The following is a 22,063-nucleotide window of genomic DNA, read 5'->3' as shown; positions in this document are numbered from 1 at the left end:
AAGCCATATCTGCTTTGTCCGTGTTGGTTTTTCTCATTGTTAATTTTTTGCTAAGAGGGTTTTATCTTGTTAATTTTTTGGACTGGGAAACTGAAATATACATAGTGAGCAGTTTATCAAAAAATTAGTAAATCCGCACCCACAGACCTACTCAGTGAATGGGTGCAAATCTACTACTTTTTGGAATCCACAAGCATTGGCAGTAGCAGGCTTGGAAAGCTGTGCCAGTGCCAGTTTTCAAGGCATTCCACTGGCAATCAAAGACCCAAAGGTGCTGGGATGAAAGCCTGCAAATAGACTAATGGTCGACAACCGCCCGAGGCAGCATTCCAACCCATTCTGTTTTGCCCACTGTGCCCCACTATGCGGAGGCCCACCTAATGCAAATCAGTACTGACCCTGTTCCTTATGGGTACAGTCCATCCTGAACCTTGGTCATCTCACTCCTAGAACCTGTAGCCCCCCACTTTAGTTGGGAAATTTGAGATTCACACACCCTGAATCCCACCGATTATGCTACGCCCCCGATTGTTGTAGGCGTATCATGTGGTTGTGGTGTAGTCCGGAGGACAGCAAGTGTCATCAACACGTAGATGCCGCTTGCATTCTTTAGTTCAATGGAACATGTGCCAAGAAAGGAACACAGAGCTGGCTTACAAGTCACTCCTAAGTTAGTCCCTAAATACCCATAGGGCAGGGTGTATGGTACTTAAAAAGTAGGACATGAATATTTAATGTTTTACATGTACTGGCAGAAAAAAGAAAAAAAGTCTTTTTTCCCAGTACCAAGGTTAGCTCGCCACAGGAAAGCATTGGGCTACATTATAACAACTTCTAATGCTTAATTTCAGTTTCGGTGGAGCTAGAAAAATGGTTCAAGGACTCATTTAAGTAGAGCGTTAAAATCCAACTTAATGGTCAATCTGCATTTTATAATACTATTTTAGAAATTACACTTTTGTAAACTTGGCATTATCCTGCCTAAGCCAGATGGGCCTTTTTTACCACTGCCACCTGACCGGTGAATTGCTCCCTTTGGGGAGATGTGGATTTCTCCCAGACAGTGGACAAAATGCTTGGGTAGGGAGGGTTTTTTCCTCCTTGAGCCGGATGACTTGGGAGTTTGTGCTCAGCCCCATCCTGAGTTTCAAATAATGCCTACCCAGCCATTGGCAGATGTAGTTCACACCTGGGCCTGCCTCTCATTGTCTCACTAGTCAGCTTGGCTTCAAACTCAGTAGGACGGGGGAGCTGCCCCACAACTGGTTTGGAGTGACCACAAGAGAGAGTTTACCTATTATCATAGCCACACCTTCAGATGGGCACGGAGAGTTCTGACAGGGGAGAAGAGTTCTGCCATGTTGGATTTAGGTAGAGAAGGGCACTGTGGGACAGTGTACAATAAAGCAACCAGGAAGTGCTGTAAAAGTGGGTAGGGTCAGCCCTGTGCACTTTTTACCTCCATTGGTTAGGAGAAGAGTTAGGAGAGTTGGTTAGGAATAGAGTTTCCCGAAACCCACAGGCTGTCACTGGGCACAGTTGTGGCAGCCCTTGGAACCCTCCTGTGAACACTCCTGGACTTGTGAACAACCAGAAGAAGGACCTCCCGGCTGTCTGAAGAACCTGAAGGAAGACTAGACCTCCTTGCCTCGACTCCAAGGGTTAGTTGGCTAGTCGCATGTTTGAGCTATAAAAACCCAACAAGCTTTCAGAATACTCTCTCCCTGCAACTGCCCAGTTGACCATCCCTACTGGACCTGCCCTGGACCCTGCTGCTGGCCTCTGGAAAGTTTGGGCCAGATGTATGAAGCCTTTCTCCCATTCGCAAAAGGGCCGAGTCTCAGAATCGGAAAAAGCCTTTTGGGATGTATCATCCCAAAAGGCCCTCGCAGAATAGGGAATCGCAAAATGTGCGATTCCCTATTTTGCAAATGCATTTGAGAAATCGCAAATTGCAATTCCTTAAATTCAATTCTGGAAGCCCCCAAGTTGTGCGATTTTGCCGTAAGAAATCGCTAATTACCACCAACTTCAAGTTGGTGGCAATTTGCGATTTCCTTTAAAAATGCACTTTTTGCATTTTTCAAAGTGCCATGTGGCGCACATACATGCCCTCAGGGCATGTATGTGCGCCACATGTGCACACATGCATATTTCAGGGGTGCAACAGGGTGTCCTTCTGGTACTCTTGCACCCTTGAAATTGGATTCGCAATTTGCGAGTACCTATTGGGAACTCGCAAATTGCAATTGTCTTCCCATTCATTCCTATGGGCCCAGGCCCATAGGAATGAATGGAAAGGTATTCCTTAATTGCGAATATGTAGGAAACGCAAATATTATTGTGAATCCTACATACATTGCATTTTGCGAGTGCTTAATAGCGAATCGCTAAAATTCACTATTAAGGACTCGCAAACTGCAGGGATGATACATCTGCCCCCAAGTCTTAACCCTTAAGTGGTGCCTGCCAGGACCTTTGCCTGATGTTAGAGTGTACTCCTCCTGACGAAACTGCAAAAGCTGGAACTTGGAAAATTTGCCAACTTTTTCTCCAGAGAACTGGCAGGAGAATGGACCGATTGTCGACTGTGATTTAATTGACTGGTTTGCCCCGCTGAGGGAGATCGGACGTCCATAAAAATGTCTAAGTCCGTATGTAGAAGGATTCATCGGGACGAATGCAGAGCAGAAACCCCTTGACATCAAAGCCTTCCTAGGCACAGACAACCAGCTCTGAAATGTCGCGCCTTCGTTAAAACTTTCCACCTGGATGAACCTAGTACCTGTGTCTGAACCGCCCTCCATAGCGGTCTGCCTTGACTTTTGACTTTGCCCTAGTCTAGCACGACCATATAATCACGTTGCTGTATTGTTTTTTTTTAAACTTTAAAAATGTATATCTCTGGTTCTACCAATTGGATTTTTGCTGTTTAGGTGTCCTTTTATTTATGAAAATGTACTCTATTTTTCTACATTTGTTTGGGATTTTTCTTGTGTTGTATTTTTACTTTAATACTGTTTGAGCACTGCATAAATACTTTAAACATTGCCTGGAAGTTAAACCTGACTTCTTTGTGCCAAGTTACCAGAGGGTTAAGCACAAGTTTATTTGGGGACTCTAGCAATTCACCCTGAAAAAAATTGTGAATAATATTTGAGATGAGTTCTCACCCCCCTCAACTAACACTCCAATTTCTTACATTCATAAAATATTTGTTTTTTCAGTGCAGAAGGCTTTTTATGTTTATGTCAGGACTCAGAACCCTATTGGCTTTGCCCACACTTGAGCAGCTTGGTTTGTGATGCACAATACATTGGAAGTGATATCCATTTTAAATTAATAACTATAAAAAGAATTACACTAACGTACCCCACTGGTATGTCACCCACAATGGCTATTCCAAACTGGGCATGCAGCTGTGCTCCATAGGATATTCCAGTGGCAAGAAAAAGCTGGAAAAAAATGAGACAAAGGAGAATACAGTATTAAGAAAGAATGACCCTTTATACAATTAACATCACAGTGCTCTCTAAAGTCAATGGAGCTTCTCATGTGGTATTGTAGTGAATGTGGCATAAGATGTACTCTTGTACAAATAATAGAAACACAGAGAGCCATAGTTTAATAGATGTGCATATGGGCAATGAACAGTAGTATAACTAATAACGGAAAGATGTAGAGTTGAATATTACTACTTTACATTAAGAGTCAAGAACTGAAGGAAACATGGATCAGTAAAAGACACAAACCAATATCTCAGGACATTGTCTGTGAATAGTTGTCAACAGGTACCATGAGGATGCAGCTGTTGAACAGCAATGCATGTCAATAAGGGTAAGCAAGGATCGGTGTAGAGCTGCTTACAGCCAATCAGTACGATCAGCAGGAACAACGGCCTAGAGGAAACTGGCATATCGATAAGAGGCACCAACATCAAATCCTTAATAATAGATAGATACCAAAACCAGACCCAATATGCCCTATGTTTGTGTTTGCCTGTGTCCTACTTCTTTGCTGGTATTGATAATGTTTGGGAAAACTGAATAAAGAAAATGTATTTAAACAACAACAAAAACCAAGGAATCCGGAGAGAAGTTTGTATCAGCAATGGATATCAATATTCTTGAAAACCGGTGCCCTTGTCAGGTCTCTACTCTTGGTTATTTCTACAGCACATCACTACAGCTAGCTACATCCCGTAAAAGACATGAGGGATGTGTAGATGTCAAGGGATAAGTGTATAAGTATTTCATAACTATCACAAAACCATGATTAATGGAAAGAGAAGTGTGGGCTATAGAAACATCAAGGACTAGTGCAGGTGTCTCCAACCAGTTGATCGAGATCTACCAGAAGCTCCTAGACACCTTCAGAGTAGTTCACTGCCTTGAGCTCACTTTAAAAAAGCTCACGGTTAGATTTTCTATTTTAAAGTTTAAAGTTTATTTTACATTATTATCACCAGGCTGCAGATAGCAGGGCCTGATAATGAGCAGTGCTCAGTCAGATTTATGACCCACACTGGGGCGCAGAGTTGAAAAAACAATTCCACAGACACGAGGAAACTCATAATATGGCGGGCAGTGGCCCACATCTGCACCGCCAAACTCATAATCAGGCCCTTAATGTTTTTCTCCACTCTCAATTAAGCCAATTAAGTCTTAATGATTTAGGAAGCATTTATCCTCATTTTAAATTCCTCCCATTAAAACAAATTACTATTTTTTCTAATATAAACTTGGCACCGTGTCTACAGGCCTGCTGTTTGTAAATTTGACACTTGGAAATGGAAGAAAATTTAAATGATGAATTTATGGAATTCATATAAACAAAGTTTACTCTTCAGTTTAATTTTCTCCCATTTCAAAGTGCCACCTTTACACACGCTAGGCATCTTGCTCCCAGATGCAGGTAGTCATGGTGTCATTGATAGCAGAAAAATACAGCGTTCATTTTAAGTCGGAGAAAGTTTAAGTGCAGAAAAATTATTATGGACATTTTTGCAGAAAGTGTTTTGCACTTAAAATTTTTCCTGTTTACAAAAATGGTTGTAGATTTGTGTTATATATGTATTGGTGCAAAAACAACAATTGATGGACAGAATGCAGAACAATGTCATACATTCACCCAGTACAGAGATCTGGGCCTAAATCCATCGGTTTTTTGCTCACCATGCCATTCCAGTTTGAACCCAGCCATATGCAAATCAGTCTTGACCCTGTGCCCCATGGGAACAGTCCAGCCCTAACTGCCAAGCCAGGTCCTCCCTGGACTGGAAACAAGCATCCTAGGACCGGTTTCGCGGTTTCACCCCTCTTCAGCCAGGATAGCTTGATTCCAGTGGCATGGAGAGCACGGGACTCACGTCTGAGCATACCCGTCCCACTCGGGGTGACAAATGCAAAAACAACAATTGAGGACAGAATGCAGAACAATGTCATACATTCACCCCAGTACAGAGATCTGGGCCTAAATCCATCGGTTTTTTGCTCACCATGCCATTCCAGTTTGAACCCAGCCATATGAAAATCAGTCTTGACCCTGTGCCTCATGGGAACAGTCCAGCCCGAACTGCCAAGCCAGGTCCTCCCTGGACTGGAAACAAGCCTCCTAGGACAGGTTTCGGGGTTTCACCCCTCTTCAGCCAGGATAGCTTGATTCCAGTGCCAGAAACCGGTCCTAGGAAGCTTGTTTACGGTCCAGGGAAGACATGGCTTGGCAGTTCGGGCTGCACTGTTCCCATGAGGCACAGGGTCAGACTGATTTGCATATGGCCATGTCTGAACTGGGGTGGCAGAGTGGGCTAAAGAACAGTGATGGATTAAACCCAGATCAGTTGACTGGGGGTGAGTGCTTGCAATGTTCAACACTCCGTCCATCATTTCCTTTGGTTTTTGCTATATATGTAATGGTGCCACAAATGGTGAAAGGTATGTCCTGTGCCACAAGTACATATACGACAGTCTCTCAGTCACCCGTACAAATGTATCCCATTCATACACACACATGTTCATACATCCCCAAAGACCACGCTGTCACTGACACACATTGCAGTCCTGTTATAGTGCCTCTAGTCAAAAGTGTTTTGCTCAAACCATAATATCTGGCTTCTATGGACATTAGGCTTAAAGTCACTGGAGCTGGGCATGAGGGTGTCTGCTAACAATGCGCGAGTTGCTTAGCCTTCAGTAGCTCACGATGATTTTCACTGATCTGAAGTAGCTCTCACTATAAAACAGATTGGAGACTAGTGTACGTATATGCTGTAACGTATCCATTAGATACGAACATCCTTAATCTTGGAGACATGCACCAGTATTGTGGTTAATCAGTTTCCGTGGTCTTGGTACAGCTGCCAACTTGAGCCAAAGTTTGAATACAAAGTCTGTTTTCTGTGTAGCACTCATGACTAGATATTTTGAGTTCCATACACAGACCAGCACTGAAAAGGTTTTAGAAACAAGCCCTCTTCATTTTTGTTTAAACCGAACAGTGGATGTTGCTGTGCTTAACTCGAAGGAATGCAACCTTTAAAAAACCTTCAGAGGGAGTCTGGACAATGAGGATGTGTTGCAAGTCCCCACATAACACATTAGACATTGCAGTTTAAAACCATGTCTTTCCTTCAACTCTTCCACATTCTTGTGATCGGGATTCAGTGGTCTACTGACTATGCTGCAATCGCTGTTGAGGATTCTCCTTCCAAACTCAATTGGCCATGGTTCTCCAGCTCTAGCACCATCCCTCGCATCACACCTGGAGGGAATGTAAGGTCTCACCACAATCAGTTCGATAGGAATGGGCATCTTTAGCTTGGAACTGAACTTCTGGTTCAGGAACTTGACTCCAAAGAGGGTCACCAAGGCAACGAGGCTGACCACAAGCGTTCCCAGGTTCGTCTGTGGCAGTCTGGAGCAGATCGCAATGATGGTCTATGGGAAAGGCAAAGAGAAGGTTTGGTAAGGGTGTACATAACTGTACCACAAACAGGTCACTGTCACACTAATATCACAAATATTCTCAGAAGAAGCCCAGAGCTCCACCTCTGAGAGAGGTGCAAACCTTTCTTTTGTTTCACTCAGTCTTTATTGCATGCTGGTTATTCAAACCTGAATGGACCTACAGCAGAATAAATATACATCTGAAATTAAAGTATCATTAAAGTTCTTGAAATGCAACTTTGAGAAGTTTTTAAGTGTTCTATAAATCTTATCTGGTTCAGCGCGAGGCAGGCTAACATTACATCTGTGTTCCCTCACACCTCCAGTGCATGATTCACACAACTCAAAATTCTAAATTTACTACCACAGATTTACACCTACATTGAGTAAAAGTACATTTTTGGGAGTATTTCTAGGAAGCTGCAACACTAGCAGCTGTCTAGAAATATTATCATAAGCATTCATGCATACATAAATGCACATCATGTATGTTAATGTCCAAGGATAGTATTGGCAAAAGTACACTTTCACTTTTATTTCTTTTTTCAACAATGAAATTATGCTTTCTTTCTTGAGCAATGCCCCTAAAATCTGGAACTTCATCCCAGTACATATCAGAATGAACCCTCCCTTCTTGAGCCTAACGAGACAACTGAAGGACCTTCTCCTAAACTGGCAGCTCAACAAGCGGGTCATCTATCACCCAACTTGACAGGATCACTACCCCCTAGTACTTCCTATATCCTCTCCTTGCTATTTTTCCTCCCTTGCTCTCAGCCACTGATTTCATTGGATGCAACCGGCTGTTCTGTCTATACTTGCGATCTTTGATGTGAACATGTACTGTCGTAAAGCGCTCATATACCCTCGGGTCTTGCTAGTGCAAAATAAAACTCTTAAATAAATACCCACACTAATTCTGGGTTAGTTCTTGCCCCAGTCCAAGCCTGGATAAGGATTTTCCCCGTACTTTGAGTGGAGTAAAATTTCAATCGTATCTAGAGAAGGAATCAAATGCCCATAGGGTTACAGGTGTCTGTCGGTTCATCAACGTTTTTACAGCATCTCAACCATGGAACTCCCATGGGGACAGATTTACTCTCAAGTAACATTTATGGGGCACCGCAGATTCTCACAAAAGAGTACCATTGGGTTTTCCATTTCAAGATATTTTCCAAGTAATCTGGTGAAATGTTGTCCCCGCAGTGCGTCCATCTATTAACCTTTCAGCTATAGACAATGGTACATCAATGAGCCTCCTATCGGGGATCCGGAGCCCATAATTCACAGAAGGAAGGTTCTAGTGGAAACAAAGTGTGAAGTCCTCCTTTACCACTCCTATATTATTGTTTATTTGTAAAGCCTCTTCGACAAAATTTTAACTCTTGACTGCAAGTTTTATAGCGGCCAGAAGGCTTACGGAATTAAATGCTTGGTGCTCAGATCTGATGCAACCTGCTGGTCACAAGTTCGAATCCCCACAAGACTCACTCAGCCATCCATCCTTCTGAAGGATTCCTCTTTCTGATCTCTATAAGCAGATGTTTAATTTGAAATTCTCCCTGTGGAGGTTCAGCTGCTTAATTCCTTTCCAGACCAAAAGTCTACCTGCTCTCAGGCGGCTTCAACAGTTCAAGGCCATCAATTCCACCGGTCAGACTTCAGGAGTTTGGGACTCCATTAAAGTCAACAGGGCTGTTGAGAGGGGCCAAGAGAGACTATTTCTAGGCTGCATATCTCCCAACCAAACCAATATTTTAGGATTAAGATCATTTGATGGGCCACTTCACAGCACATTTGGGTAATCCTCCATATATACACGCATTTTGCCTGTTACATCAAATTAGATTTTGTATTGCATCCTGCACCTATCCGAAGCATTGGAGACTGCCAGTGCTCAGTCAAAACCTACATTTTGCATGTCACCCTTTTATCACGCAGGGGGTCCTCCCGCGCAGCAAAACGACACCATAGCCCCTAAAGTGATCTGAGACAGGGGCTTTCATTGCTCCAGAAGTTGTTCAGACAGATTCCAGGTTATCTCTATGACCAGTAGAGATTACTTTAACAAACCACAGCCAGTAAGAAGGGGGAATTCCATCCAGTGGGGAATTCCATCCAGTGAGGGGGGATTCCAGTCAGTCAAGAGAACAGGGGGGGCGCTCTACTGCAGTATTTCAGCTTGACCGTATTGTAGCATGAAACTAAGGGGGCCACCTAGCGGTTGGCGCATACGGGGCATCTGCAAAAAACAGGAGAGGCACTGGCTGCCCTTGTTGTAGTTTCCCTACACCGGTTAGAGTTCGGGGAACTGCAGTGGCGTGTCTGTTACGAATCAGAGTCAGACATGCCAACTTGTGAAATTTTTTCACTGAGTGAGTGGCGGGGCCTTCAAGGGGGTGGGGCTTTATGCCAAGCGCATCCTCGGGCACTTTTTTAAATTCACGGCCTCTTCCCTTCAAAACCAAAGCTTTTGAGGCTGCTGCGGATGTCCTGGGAGGCTACACACCTCTTAATCAATGCTTAAATAATAAAGTGCCAGGGCTCTTATCAGGAGGCCACTGCAGCTCGCACCACACATTGCCCCTGCCATGCTGACAATGATAGTAACAACACAACTACTAGCCATCAGACTCCTACAAGTGTGATAATTCAGACTATTACAGGACCCCAAAGCTACAATAATGGTTTGGGCAGCAGGTAATATTAGCCCTCACAACGAAGCCATCACCCCGCATGCAATTACAACGTGGTCGTTACAATGACCGCATTGTAACAACGCATACCATTACCCCACAAGCCAAAACAACCACTTGCCTACTGTCCGCACAGACTGGAGTTGGAATAGTACATTATACTATTCCAACATCCAGCGCCCCACTCAGAACAACGACTTGCTGGGTAATGGTACGCGTTATTACAACGCGGTCGTTGTAACAACCGCGTTGTAATTGCATGCGGGGTGACGGCATGGGTAAAAAGGAGGCATATTCGTTTAGAATGAAACTTACCTACTCATCTGATGCTGCGTTGTATTGCACACCCCTGTTGCAATAGTGGCATCGATACAAATGCATGTATTGCCCATGCTGTTTTTAGGTTTCGCCTGCACAGCTTGTGAAATCTATTGTATTCAATATAAATCTTAAAAGGGGCTTACATCTCACCCTTCTGCTTTTCATTGTTCCCTGTGCTTGCCACTTACTTTTCCTCCATTTCGATTGGCTGTAGCATACTAATTCCTATTGTTTCTCTCGTGTGTTTCACTTATCAGTGTCCTTAGGCTCAAGTATTGTTTTCAGCCACTTTGCGGGACTTTTTTTTTTTTTTTAAAGTTGTTGCCTGCACAGAGCTTGCCCTGTGCTTGTTGTTTCATTGTATTCACTGTTGGATTAACTGGATTCTTTGTTACTGTTTCTTGAGATAAAATTCGGGACTGGCTTTCCAACGGATTCTTTTGCCAGGCTATAAGAACGACGTTCTTAGCTCTCCATCTGTTTTTTCGCATGCAGACCTCTTGTCAGCCTTTTTGGAACAATGCTGCTGAGAGCACTTCTCTATCAGCACGCCAGACGTGCCAAACTACAACTTACTCCATACCAGCTAATCATCCTTTAAGATTTGAATTGTTCTATTCCCAGAAATATTAAAACACTTGATGTGAACCCAAACACTTGAACAGACTTTCAGTAACTTATATTGCACAACTATTCACCAAGCTACAACTTACAACAAAAAACAGATTATTAACCACATAGGCAAACCTAATGCATTTACTAAGGCTTGTTTTCCGTGTTATTGTTTAATTAAAATCTTTTTTTAAAAGTCCTGTCAATGGCCCATCTTTAGCGCTTTGAAGTAACCCTACGGCAACTTGTAGCAATCTACAAAAGTCAATGGTAAATACATTCATTACATTTAGAATAAGGAGCATCTTTGCATTGGTCTTACGTAAATCAAGGACAGAGGTTGGTTGGTTTGGCTTAGACGCAGTCCAAAGAGGTTCTTCATCTGCGACACAGTGACGTGAATGGAGGCGGCTGTTGTGTAGCCCCGGACCAGTGGCTCCGACAGGTAAGTGACCACAAAGCCAAACTGCAGCAGGCCCAGAACAATCTGGAAAGAAGAGACAACGTTAAGTCAAGGTTACTGATTACACAGACACATATGCCGTGCACTGTGGTGTGGCCCCCAAGTCGAGAGGAGGAGAGCTGGGAAGGTAGGGGACATAGATTGTGAGGGTCAGTAGACACTGTCTCTAAAGTGATCCCTTGCCCCATAGTCTAAGCGTCGGACCAACCTCATGTTCAAATCTTGAATAAATGTCACACTGCTGTTCAGAAAGTGTCAGGGTTGCACACTGAGACATGAAATGAAGCCTTAACATTGTTTAACTGTGCAGAAAATATTACGTCTTTTGACTGGAATCAATTAGAAATCTCAGATTGTGCCAAATACCTGGTTTCACAAGCAAGGTCGGCTGGAGGACATAACATTTACTGACATTTTGAAACCTGCATCTCATGCAGACCATTCATAGTGTTTTTTTGTCACAACTAACTAGAAAGTGAATTTAATTACCAAACATTTTCGCTTGTCTGTTAGAACAGAATTTTGTGCTGTTGAGACAGGAAGACAGAGAGAAGAGGGAAAGAGAAAGAGGGAGAGAAAAGGAGAGAGAGAAAAATGTTAAGGGAAAGAGGAAAAAAAAGAGCAACAGAGCTTGGAAGCAGGAAAAAGAGATAAAGACAGAAAGGGAAAAAATGAAAAATAAAGGGAAAGAGAAACAGATGAAGAAGGAGGGCGCGAGGGAGAGGAACCTAGAAATCGAAGCCTTGAGAGATGGTGTGAGATCAGAGAGCCACAGGCAGTACTGCAGTTAACAAAATCAGATTTGATTTTATAATACCGACCAGTGCAAATGGATCTTCAAGTGTTTGCTGTGGCTGCCCTAAGACATTATGTTGTTTATTTGTAACACGCTCTTATGTCACATTAAGATTGCATCAAGCACTTAGGGGAACAAAGTGAGATGGAAAAGAGGAAGCAGGAGACAGGAAGGGAAGAGGAAGGGGGAAGATTTGTGGACTCAGTACTCGTTTAAAAAAACATGCTTGCACCTTGCTGGGCAGAGCAGCAGTGCACTGCGAGTAGCTTGCTTGGGGGTCAGACCAACTAGTATGTAAGTTTGGACTGCAATCACAATATCCTTCATCTGAAATTTTGTTTGGCACACTATATGTTTTTTAAAATGTAAAACAATCATTATCTCTGATAAAACAGTTGCAACTTCCCAATAAGGTTTTTTAGTGCATTGGGGCTTTTATTTACATATTTTCACCCTTTGTCAAAGTAAGTAATCACTGTGCCTTTGTGCATGAGCAGTGGGAGATGACAATGCTGGCATTTATGCCCTGCGCTGACCACCACGCCCACATAACTGGCAGACGACTGCCTTTAGCCATGTGCAGCACGATCTGAGCCATGTGCCGATGTGTGGGGGTATATATATATATATATATATATATATATATATATATATTCACTGAAAAAACCATAGGTTTCACACATGTTATAGTTAGCGGAAATTTTACTGATAAAAAACCAGTGAAATTCCCCCGTTATAGTTAGTGCAGGCAACTATAACTCACGCGACCGCAATCCTCTGCTGATGCTAATACTGTATTTAGACACTTATTTGCCCATGTCTTCTTCCATACATTTTTAGCTATACATATATTACAAATATTTTTTTTTCATAAAGACACATATGTCATCAGCAGAAGATTGCGGTCGCGTGAGTTATAGTTGCCTGCACTAACTATAACGGGGGAATTTCACTGGTTTTTTATCAGTAAAATTTCCGCTAACTATAACATGTGTGAAACCTATGGTTTTTTCAGTGAATTTGCAAGGTTTTTTAAATGCTAATTCCTAACTATAACGTGTGTGAAACCTATGGTTTTTTCAGTGAATTTGTACGGTTTTTTAAATGCTAAGTTACTTTACGCCATTCGTGGCGTGCGCGCCCACTTAACACAGTTCGTTCCGTGGGCGCACGGTGCGCTTCGCGCACCGTGCGCGCACAGTAAGCACGCGGTGCTTACTGTGCTTACGGTGCTTATAAGCCATGCACAAATGGTGCCCTTCGGGCACCATTTGCACACGGGGTGGAGAGAGTGTGGATAATTTTTTCTTTTATTATTTTTGTTAAAAATATTGTGGTTTTCCACGGCTCCGATAAGCCCTGCACATTTGGTGGCCTGCGGCCACCAAAAACACAGGAGGTGGGGAGAGTGTGGATAGTGGTTTTTTTTTTACATTTTTTACCGTACGCGTACGGTAAGCGTAATCGGCGAAATTAGCGAAAAAATAAAAATGGCATTTTTGGCCTTGGGGGGTCTTGGGGGACTCCCTCATCATGGCTATGTGTGTGTGAGCTGTCAAAACAGCTCCGTTACATGTGTATTGGTTTTATTTGACTACCTAACTCTCAGTGCGAGAGAGAAAATGGCGGCCGCCGCTTCCTGGTTTCGGCCGATTCGAATGTTTACTAAGATCTAAGAGCCAATCAGAATCGCGCTCGCGCACGCCACCGTACGCGTACGGTAAGCTTACGGTAAGCGTACCGTAAGCTGGCTCAGATATATATATTGATTTAAAGGCTATTTTCTCAGAATCTACTGAACAGATTTACACCAAACCTACAAAAGGCACTTCCTTGACCTGAGGACTACCTCTCTGCCAAATTTCAAGTAATTCTGTTCAGCCGTTCGGGCTGTAGCCCTGTCTAAAGGTCCTATGGAAAAATGCATGGGAAAAACGCGTTTTGGGACCCCCCTTTTATCTCAGCCCCCGCTTGACGAATCCTCCCGAGACTTTCAGGGTAGGAGCGGAGCGTAGCGCCCCACCTATTTTGAGAAATTCGCGAGGATTCGTCGACCGGCGCCAAAGTTATTCAAAATAGAATGTTGCGGATTTCCTATGGAAAAGGGGTCCTAACTATAACTACCTACTGGCGACCGCCAGTAGGTAATATATATATATATATATATATATATATATCCTATGTGGGATTCCTTGTTTGTTTTTAATGTGGGATTCCTTGCTTTTTCTTGCCAATGTGGGAGTACTTTTTGTCCACAGATCTCATGTGCCTTTCACAGATGGCACCCATCATCTAAGATCTCCATGTAATTCTAAAGATCACAGAGCCCAAGATACACATTCTCACTGCCTCTCTATAATCTCTCCTCACTTTTTCTATGGGCATGTAACGCTTGCCACGCCCCATCATACCATCAAAAGTTTTGTTTTTTCTGAGACTCAGGACTCGCAAAAGTCCATTTCATCAAATAATGTCAAACAACATTTTCAGTCAAGGCTATTTTCAAAATTTTCACTCAATTTCACACAAATTTTTAAATGAGCAACGGGAGAAAAGCTTCTATCAAAAAACAGATTTTTTTAAATTGTAGATTTTTTTTTTAGTATGTTTTTAATACTTCGATCCCCTACAGATAGGGGATCTGCAAATAAATAGTAGAATATTGGTAGGAAGCCTGACTGACACCTGTTTGAATGCAGGTGACCGATGGTGAACGGAATTACACCAAACAACAAATAGGGGCTTTTTTAGGCTATTTTTTTTGTGAAAATCTTTTTATTGTTTTTAGGCTAATTTTGATACTATTCCAGTTTTTCCGTCTTAGACAACAAACATTACTATTAGATTTATCATTTGAAATGCTACTCTTAGATCACCCATAATTAGTTTGGCGATTATGGACAAACCTGTTGAATTTTGAGAAAATATTTCAATCAGTGCCAAGATTTTTTCAGATTTATAAAAATTGGTACCAGGGTAATTAACAAATCATAAATCAAATTCAAGTCCAAACAGAACCCATAACTGCATCGCTGATTTTACAATATGTAGATTAATTCACACTTTACAAACGACATATCTCTGAATTAGAGATGTTAAAAGCATGACACCACAATGGATTCAGAATTACGCCAGGCCGCACCTTTAGTATACTCAGTTCTATTGATCAGCCATTGAAAGGGTCAGTACTACCCAATAATACTACTTATCAGTCACTCCCCCCCCCCCCAGTGCCTAATTTATAGAAAGGTAAATGCCAGGGTCCTTCTCAGCAGGCCACTGCCTCTTACAGAACCCCACTGCCCCGCCAGCGCTGCTAATGCAGTACCAACATAACTACTAACCACCACACTCCTACAAGTGTGACAATTCAGACTATTCTGGCAACTCAAAGGTATAAGAATTGTGTGGACGACAGGTAATATTCATTTTTAATGTATATTGAATAGTCAAACAGCTAAAATCATACAACAGCTCCACCATGTGGCAGACTTATTAAGAGCAGATGCTTAGAATTAAGTGCTGGTGTCGAGCACAGGAAACCACCGACTTAAATTAAGCACTGCTCCCCCTCACTAGATTGGCAATTTAAACAAATTTCACACCTGAAAGATTCCAACCAGGAAGTTTAAGGCAACTGATATGTCCACCCGGGCCTGGTCCCTCGCTGCCACGTCCAGGACCGTCTCATTGCCAGGTAGCATGAAGTTCTCGTTGGGGGCCATGGACTCAGTCACGCTGCCAATCATGACCGCGATGATGGAGAAGGTACCTGCAGTAAGGGAAACAGACTCTTTAGACCTTAAGTGCTATGTTGTAAATACAAAGAAAACACTCGACAGCTGTGGGCCACACAAATGCAGTCACTTGGGCACAGAACTCTAACAAAGGTGTAAATTATGCGTCAGTGTGGACTAAATTAAGCAGCATGGAAAGGAAAATTATGCAGTGTAACGTCCCACATTTTGCAATAGCATTACTTGATTATTTTGACACTTTTAAAGATGGTAACAAGCTCTGCCCATAGGCCACCTTATTGGCGCCAGTTTAAAACCCAATCTCAACAATAAGTGACTCAAAGATGACCAGTCAATCTTTGTGAAGGGCCTTCCACTACACAGGAACATGGGTAGTCAAGTTTTAAGTAACTCCTGAACAGTTTAATCTTAAAACTATTTATTTTGTTAAAATCTGCAGATTATTCAGGAGATGATGGATTAGGTGACAAATGCGGCAACTCCATATTTATGCAGAAAACGCTGCAACTGCAGAACCACATAATTATATGTATGTATCTGGGTTTGTGCATTTCTTGATATAAATATGTACTTATCTATGTATTTATTACTTTACTTCTACTGTTAAAAAAAAAAAATACGTTGACGCACCGCCCTATATTTCACCCTATACCTCTCTCAATATATCCTCTAAATCCACTCTCTAACTTATCCAAAACCTCATTCTACTAGTATGATCTACAAAATAACTCTTTGTAGACTCGTCTAGCCCTCCTTGGATCAGCCAAACCTCATTTTACTACTATGATCTCCCAAACAACTCTTCTAAATTCTTCCCTCACCTATCCCTCATCCCACAATAACAATTTTACTACTATGATCTCCCAATAACACTTTCTAGACTCTTCCCTCTTCTATCCCCCACATATCCACCACTCAAATTAATTCAAATATCAGTATACTAATCCACCACTTATCCTTTTTGGGTTCCGGAGCAGCGTGCTACTTGCCAAAAAGCGCTTTGATGCCTCGTCAGGGGGTAGCAAGCGCTATATAAATGCATTTACAATACAATACATAATTCCAGTGGCTCTGCTTATGAGTCCTGGAGGGTCCTGCATTACCTGTGGCATCCATAGATTGCATCTCTCCCCACGGATTGGACTATCATCACACCCCTGGCTTCAACCACGGCCTGAGCTACTGCCACCACCAAGAACTCTGGTTTCCTATCCCACTAGCCCTGGCCTGGGTGAAAGGAACCAAGGCACTTGCACTTATTTTAAAGATAGATCCATGCACCCTAGTCCTAATCCACTGAGGCAGGAGCACACCCATCTGGAGTGGAGACCACTGGAAGGACTGCGGTATTAGGGGAGGCCATGGTTGCATGGAGGGCCTATGAGTTACCAGACCTCACCTGGAACTGTGCATGAAAATGGAAGGGCACTGCTGCTGTTTTCTTTGTATTGGACAAGGGTCTAGCCTGGTGCTCTAATGAACAAATAGAAATCTTCTGAAGGAGGGGGACAATCTCCTGACCTTGGAGTCAGGTGGGCTGCTGAAGTCATAGGTACCTTCTCGAAAACAGTAGGCGCCTCATGTGATCTTTAAACCTGATTTGATTCTCTGGGACAGACCATGCCTGTTGAACCTCATGCTGGGGTGAGGAAGGTATACCAGGAGGTTGCCATCAGGGGTTCCCTTTCTGTTCATGCTTCTAACAAGAAGGACCAGAGAGAGCTGCAGCAATGTACGAGTGAATGTACATAAAGTGCGGTTATGCCCCTGCATATGCACCCTGCTCTCTCAATGTGGCACATTTCTCCAGGCAACTGAGACCCTTCAGTGCCAGTAGCAGGACGCCATTTATGCGGCACAAAATCCTGTGCCGTGCATACTTGCTGCTTCATCGCAGGAGAGGACAGCTCCTGAGACGAACTGGACATGTAAGATCACCCTCTGCTCTTCTTTCTACCTTTAGGGAAGACACAGCATACCTCAGTCCACTCAAACTGGAAATCCACCTAGATAAGTTCCCACTGGCACAATGAGACCTAGTTAATGAGACACTTTTGAGGTTTTCCCTCAGTCTTTAATAATCTGTCACTTCGGCACTTAATGTCCATTCCTGGAGTGTGGCATCTCCAGCACATCATTTGCTTCTGCACCCAAAGAGAGGATGTTACTGGTGGCAGCCTAGAACTACACAACTTACCTGAGAGTCACCGCTTTACTTTTCTACAAAGACCCCTTCTGTGATCACATACTGGTCCAAACACTATCCTTGGGGGACTCGTACATAGGGTACCACACTGCTGCAATGACCTTTCATCCTTGGAGGCAGAGACAATAAATCATGTTTCTTACATAAATGCTTCCTCCAGTTTGTTCGTCTTACATGCCATGCTGTTTGGGATTGATCCATAGGTGCGTACCGTACCATGTGCAATCTTCTCATTCAGGGACCTGCGGCATCCCTTGGGTCCAGCAAACCCACTCCTAGTTAGTAAGGTACACTCTACTCATGCATCTGAAGGCCAGAGTAGGCCCCATGTTCAAACAGCTCTATGCACTCTTGTTTCTGTTCCTTTCCCCACAGCTCAGGACACGCTTTCCTTACTGGGCCCAAGCCACCCTTAAGAGAATGGCACATGAGGTCATAAGCACTGAGAGACCTGACAACCATGCAATAGGTAAGAGAAGAGAGCTGAAATAGGAACAAAGTTCAGCACAGTTATGCACATATTAGAAAACTGAGCCAAGGTGGCATTCATGAAAGTGCCATTCCAGTGGAAATCCTGTAGATCTCCCTTTAATGTTGTCCATGCACTAGTGTGCTAAACTCAAGAACCGGGCATGTGGCCGACTAAACTGGGTAGGATACACTATACCTCCCTTCAGCTAAAAAGAAATGAGAGATGGATGGAGGAGGCAGGTATCAAGTGGAGAAGATGTGAGGCTCTCTGCGAAGCAGCATAAGGAACAATGCCTGCTCAATGGAAGAACCCGGTCACAGAAGGAACTATGGGAAATCAGTCGCCAGGAGCTCAAGAGGCCATCTTTGAGTCCTGCATAGGCACCTCAGAAGACATATGCTGCTTTCCCCTTGTGAAAGCTGATCAAGGACAGGTAGTTCAGCAGGACCTTCGGGGCAGGAATGGTTCTGCTAAGGATCATGGTTGAGGAAAGAACCCTAGTAGAGCTATGGGGGTATTATCAGCTCACCGCCCAGAAATGAGTACGAGAATAGTGTTTCAACAAGGAACAGTAAGCAACAAACACTTAGTAACACGAGCAAGGCAATTGGGGAGGGCCTGAACAACAATATGACCATGCCTATCTTTGGCACCAGCATGATGCCCTACAGATCTGAAAGTACTACCTACAATAAGGAACGGGGTGGGGTAAAGTGGATACGGACTGACAGAGTTGCGATGAACAAAGCTACAGCGGAATGAGCTAGCCAATAAACAGGGGACACAAGAGTAAATCAGACCCCCTCTTTGGCCGCACAGTCTGAGAAACCACTGATGAATTTGGTACAAAAGTGATTGTTGCGAAGTCAAGTACTGTTGGAGGGCTGCAAGCTGTGTGTGAACTAAAGCAGATGGCGACAGCAGAAGACACAATCACAAGCAAAGAGACGCTTATCTGGGAATTTTGGCATGCATTCCACAGTATGAGTGGGCAGAATGAGAAGGAAACAAGCATTTGCAATAGGTTTCGCATTTACACGAGTTTAAGCTATTGACATTGTAAATGACAATGCCTTTTATTTAGGTTTTGTTTTTTAAAACATAAATATAAAGCATTGTCGTTTACAATGCCAATAGCTCAAACCCGCGTAAATGCGAGACCTATTGCATTGCAAATGCTTGCTAATCTGATGGAATTGATCAGGATAAGCCCCTCCGCAACACTGACAGCCCTCGCTTGTCCTACTCCTTTCTGCCTGAGACCCGACCCCTGCTATCATTCAAACTCCAGAAGACTCGGGCTGCTGTAGTGAAATAGATTTGCAAATCTGGTCGTCTTTCTTATGGCTGGCTGTCTGGGGGTCAGCCTGCTAGATAATGGTCTGGTCTGCTCTGGATGGGGCGGGGATTCATTATCTGGGGGCTGCCAAAGATTTATGCCGGTTCTTTTAAGGTCACTGTGCTTTTCACTCCTGTGAAGTCAAAGTTTACATTTAAGAAACTGGCAGGGGGGGGGGGGGGGGGTCGCACGTTTTAAGAAGTTTAACTTGCCACATAATGTGATATAAAATATGCTCCTTTAACTCACCAAAGTAATTCTTATATTCGTCCTTTTAGGAGTCGAATCTATTGTATAAACCCGTCTGGAAACTAAAACTCTAACATTTCATGTGTTTATCAATGGACTGAAAATAGAATGCAACCCTGGTACAATGCCCTCCGAGTCACTGCCTCATTCAGAACAGGAAGGGTTTTCACTAATCAGCAACTATGCTCCAGTAATAAAGCAGTATGGGTAACCAAATGTACTGCTTTTATCAAGTAATTGTATTTATTTCTCCACGTAGATGAAGTCTGCTTCAGAGCTCTCACAAATGTCACAATAGTGTAACAGCAGGTACAGAAGTGTTCATACAGTGCTTGAGGTAGCACCTCTGCGATGGCTTCCACCACAGGCGCAACTAGAGCCACATTTCGGGGGTGGGGGCTACCAAATATATAGGGGGGGGTGGAGTCTTCTACTAATATGCAGAGTGGAGATGCAAAGGCTCTAAGAAGGGGTGAAAATACAACAAAGCCTCGTTTGCAAGTAAATGGTCTTTTAAAGACCTGTGAAGTGCTCGGGTGCGGCTGCAAGTGTGTCCGCGCCGCTGTCTTAGCCCAGACTGACACACACGACGGCGGGGGGGGCTGAAGCCCTTTGCACCCAATGGGCGTTGCGTGCCTGGCTTCCACATAGTGCCAGTATACGGTGCCCCTTCCTGGTACTTAGTTATATTAGGTACTAAATATTCGAAAGGCAGATAATATCAACCATTAAAGCAATGCACACACACGTTCTGCCCCTCCATCCCTCTAAAGTTTTTATTCACACACCAGCGCCTTTGAAAGTATGAAATGATTAGCAAAGAGAGTGCGGGAGAAGGAGTGCCTGTGTGACAGAGAGAATCAATTAGTCCGGGCCATTAGAATGATGCGATTCTGTGCCTGCACCGTTTTCCTCATAATTGTGGATTTGCTGCATCTACCACATAATCCATCACCGGATGCATAATCTGCAGGTTTTAACAAAAACGTGTTTCTAGCTCAAACAGATCAAACGTTACTTAAAACGTTGCAACGTGTTCCTTCGCAAAAGTTGACAGGTCATCTTTCAATTGCCAATTGCTCCATTTGGTTATCAAGCAGGTACCATTGAGGTGAAATCTTTTCCAGACAGTGTTACGATGAGTAAAAGTTGCAAAATAATGAAATAATACCAACACAAAAAGAGCTGCCTTATACTACATAATTTGCATTTTCTTGCTTGATAATTTTGTCCTCACCGGCTGCATAATTTGGTCCTCACCTGCTGCATAATTCCAGTAGCCCTTCCATTAGGTTAAAGTACAACCTATAAACAGAATTCTGCTAATCTTACTAGTGCATTTTATAATTAATAGAGTTACTGCTCCAGTCTCAAAAAATCCTGAGCCTTGGAGAACATATAAGAATTAATGGTTACGTTGTCAATTGTAACACCAAGAGCATGTGGTTTTTATTCATTTCTTTACTAGTTTACCAAATTGTGAGATGCGGGATAAATCTCTGTGCATCTCTGTTCTCTTATCTGCTAAAATGGCGAGTAATTAAGAGTAGGCTAAATATCAGCATTACGTTAACATTACCATTATTCAGCTTTGATATCTCCATGTTAAGTCTCGAAAAATGATTGAATGACAAGTTGTGTGGCATTCTATGTAGCAGTGTTGATCTGTGTCGGCAGAAAAATAATGCTCCAATCTACCCTCATACACCAAGAATGATGAGCAAAAAACATTTATATACAAGTGGGAGGGGTGAGGGGAGTGCAAAGAATAGAAGAGACGCCCTGGGAATGCTTCCGAAAACGCGCACATAAAGCAGCAGCTGTTTGCTCTTTTTGGAAGCACATACTCGTGCTTGTGGCACGCCCCTGTGCGCTCCCGCAAGGTGGATGCCGCCACAAGCACGAGTATATGTGCTTCGAAAAAGAGCAGAACGACGGCAAAGGTCCTCCTATGCATGTAGGCGAGACCTAAAAACTGATATATTAAACCAGGAAAACACAATGGACAAATACATCATCTCATTGATCAGAAATGAAGTGCAGCCAGGAGGGAAAGTAGATCAATAGGCCTGGACAAGGATACTGAGAAATAGCTTACAATAAAGAAGTAATGTCCAGATGGCTTTAGGGCTTGTGGTACCATCTGGGAACCAAAGAGTTGGTGGGAATTACACTACAGTTAATTATAGCTGACCTAAAAAAAATCA

General features: G+C 43.2%; 1 protein-coding gene across 1 annotated transcript in view; it reads right to left on the bottom strand.

The window, feature by feature from the left end:
* LOC146797362 (solute carrier family 26 member 6-like) overlaps positions 1-22,063 on the bottom strand; it is a 230,667-nt gene that overhangs the window by 128,466 nt on the left and 80,138 nt on the right. The window contains exons 5-8 of the mRNA XM_085627593.1: positions 15,438-15,604; positions 10,896-11,060; positions 6,783-6,935; positions 3,363-3,455 (exon numbers count right to left, since the gene is read on the bottom strand). Coding sequence (XP_085483719.1) covers positions 3,363-3,455; positions 6,783-6,935; positions 10,896-11,060; positions 15,438-15,604 — 578 coding nt within the window. The remainder of the gene's footprint in view (positions 1-3,362; positions 3,456-6,782; positions 6,936-10,895; positions 11,061-15,437; positions 15,605-22,063) is intronic.

Source organism: Triturus cristatus, chromosome 9, assembly GCF_964204655.1.
Source record: "Triturus cristatus chromosome 9, aTriCri1.1, whole genome shotgun sequence".
Lineage (NCBI taxonomy): Eukaryota > Metazoa > Chordata > Amphibia > Caudata > Salamandridae > Triturus > Triturus cristatus.
The sequence above is the reverse complement of the archived record's forward strand: the minus strand, read 5'-3'. Positions and strand labels throughout refer to the sequence as shown.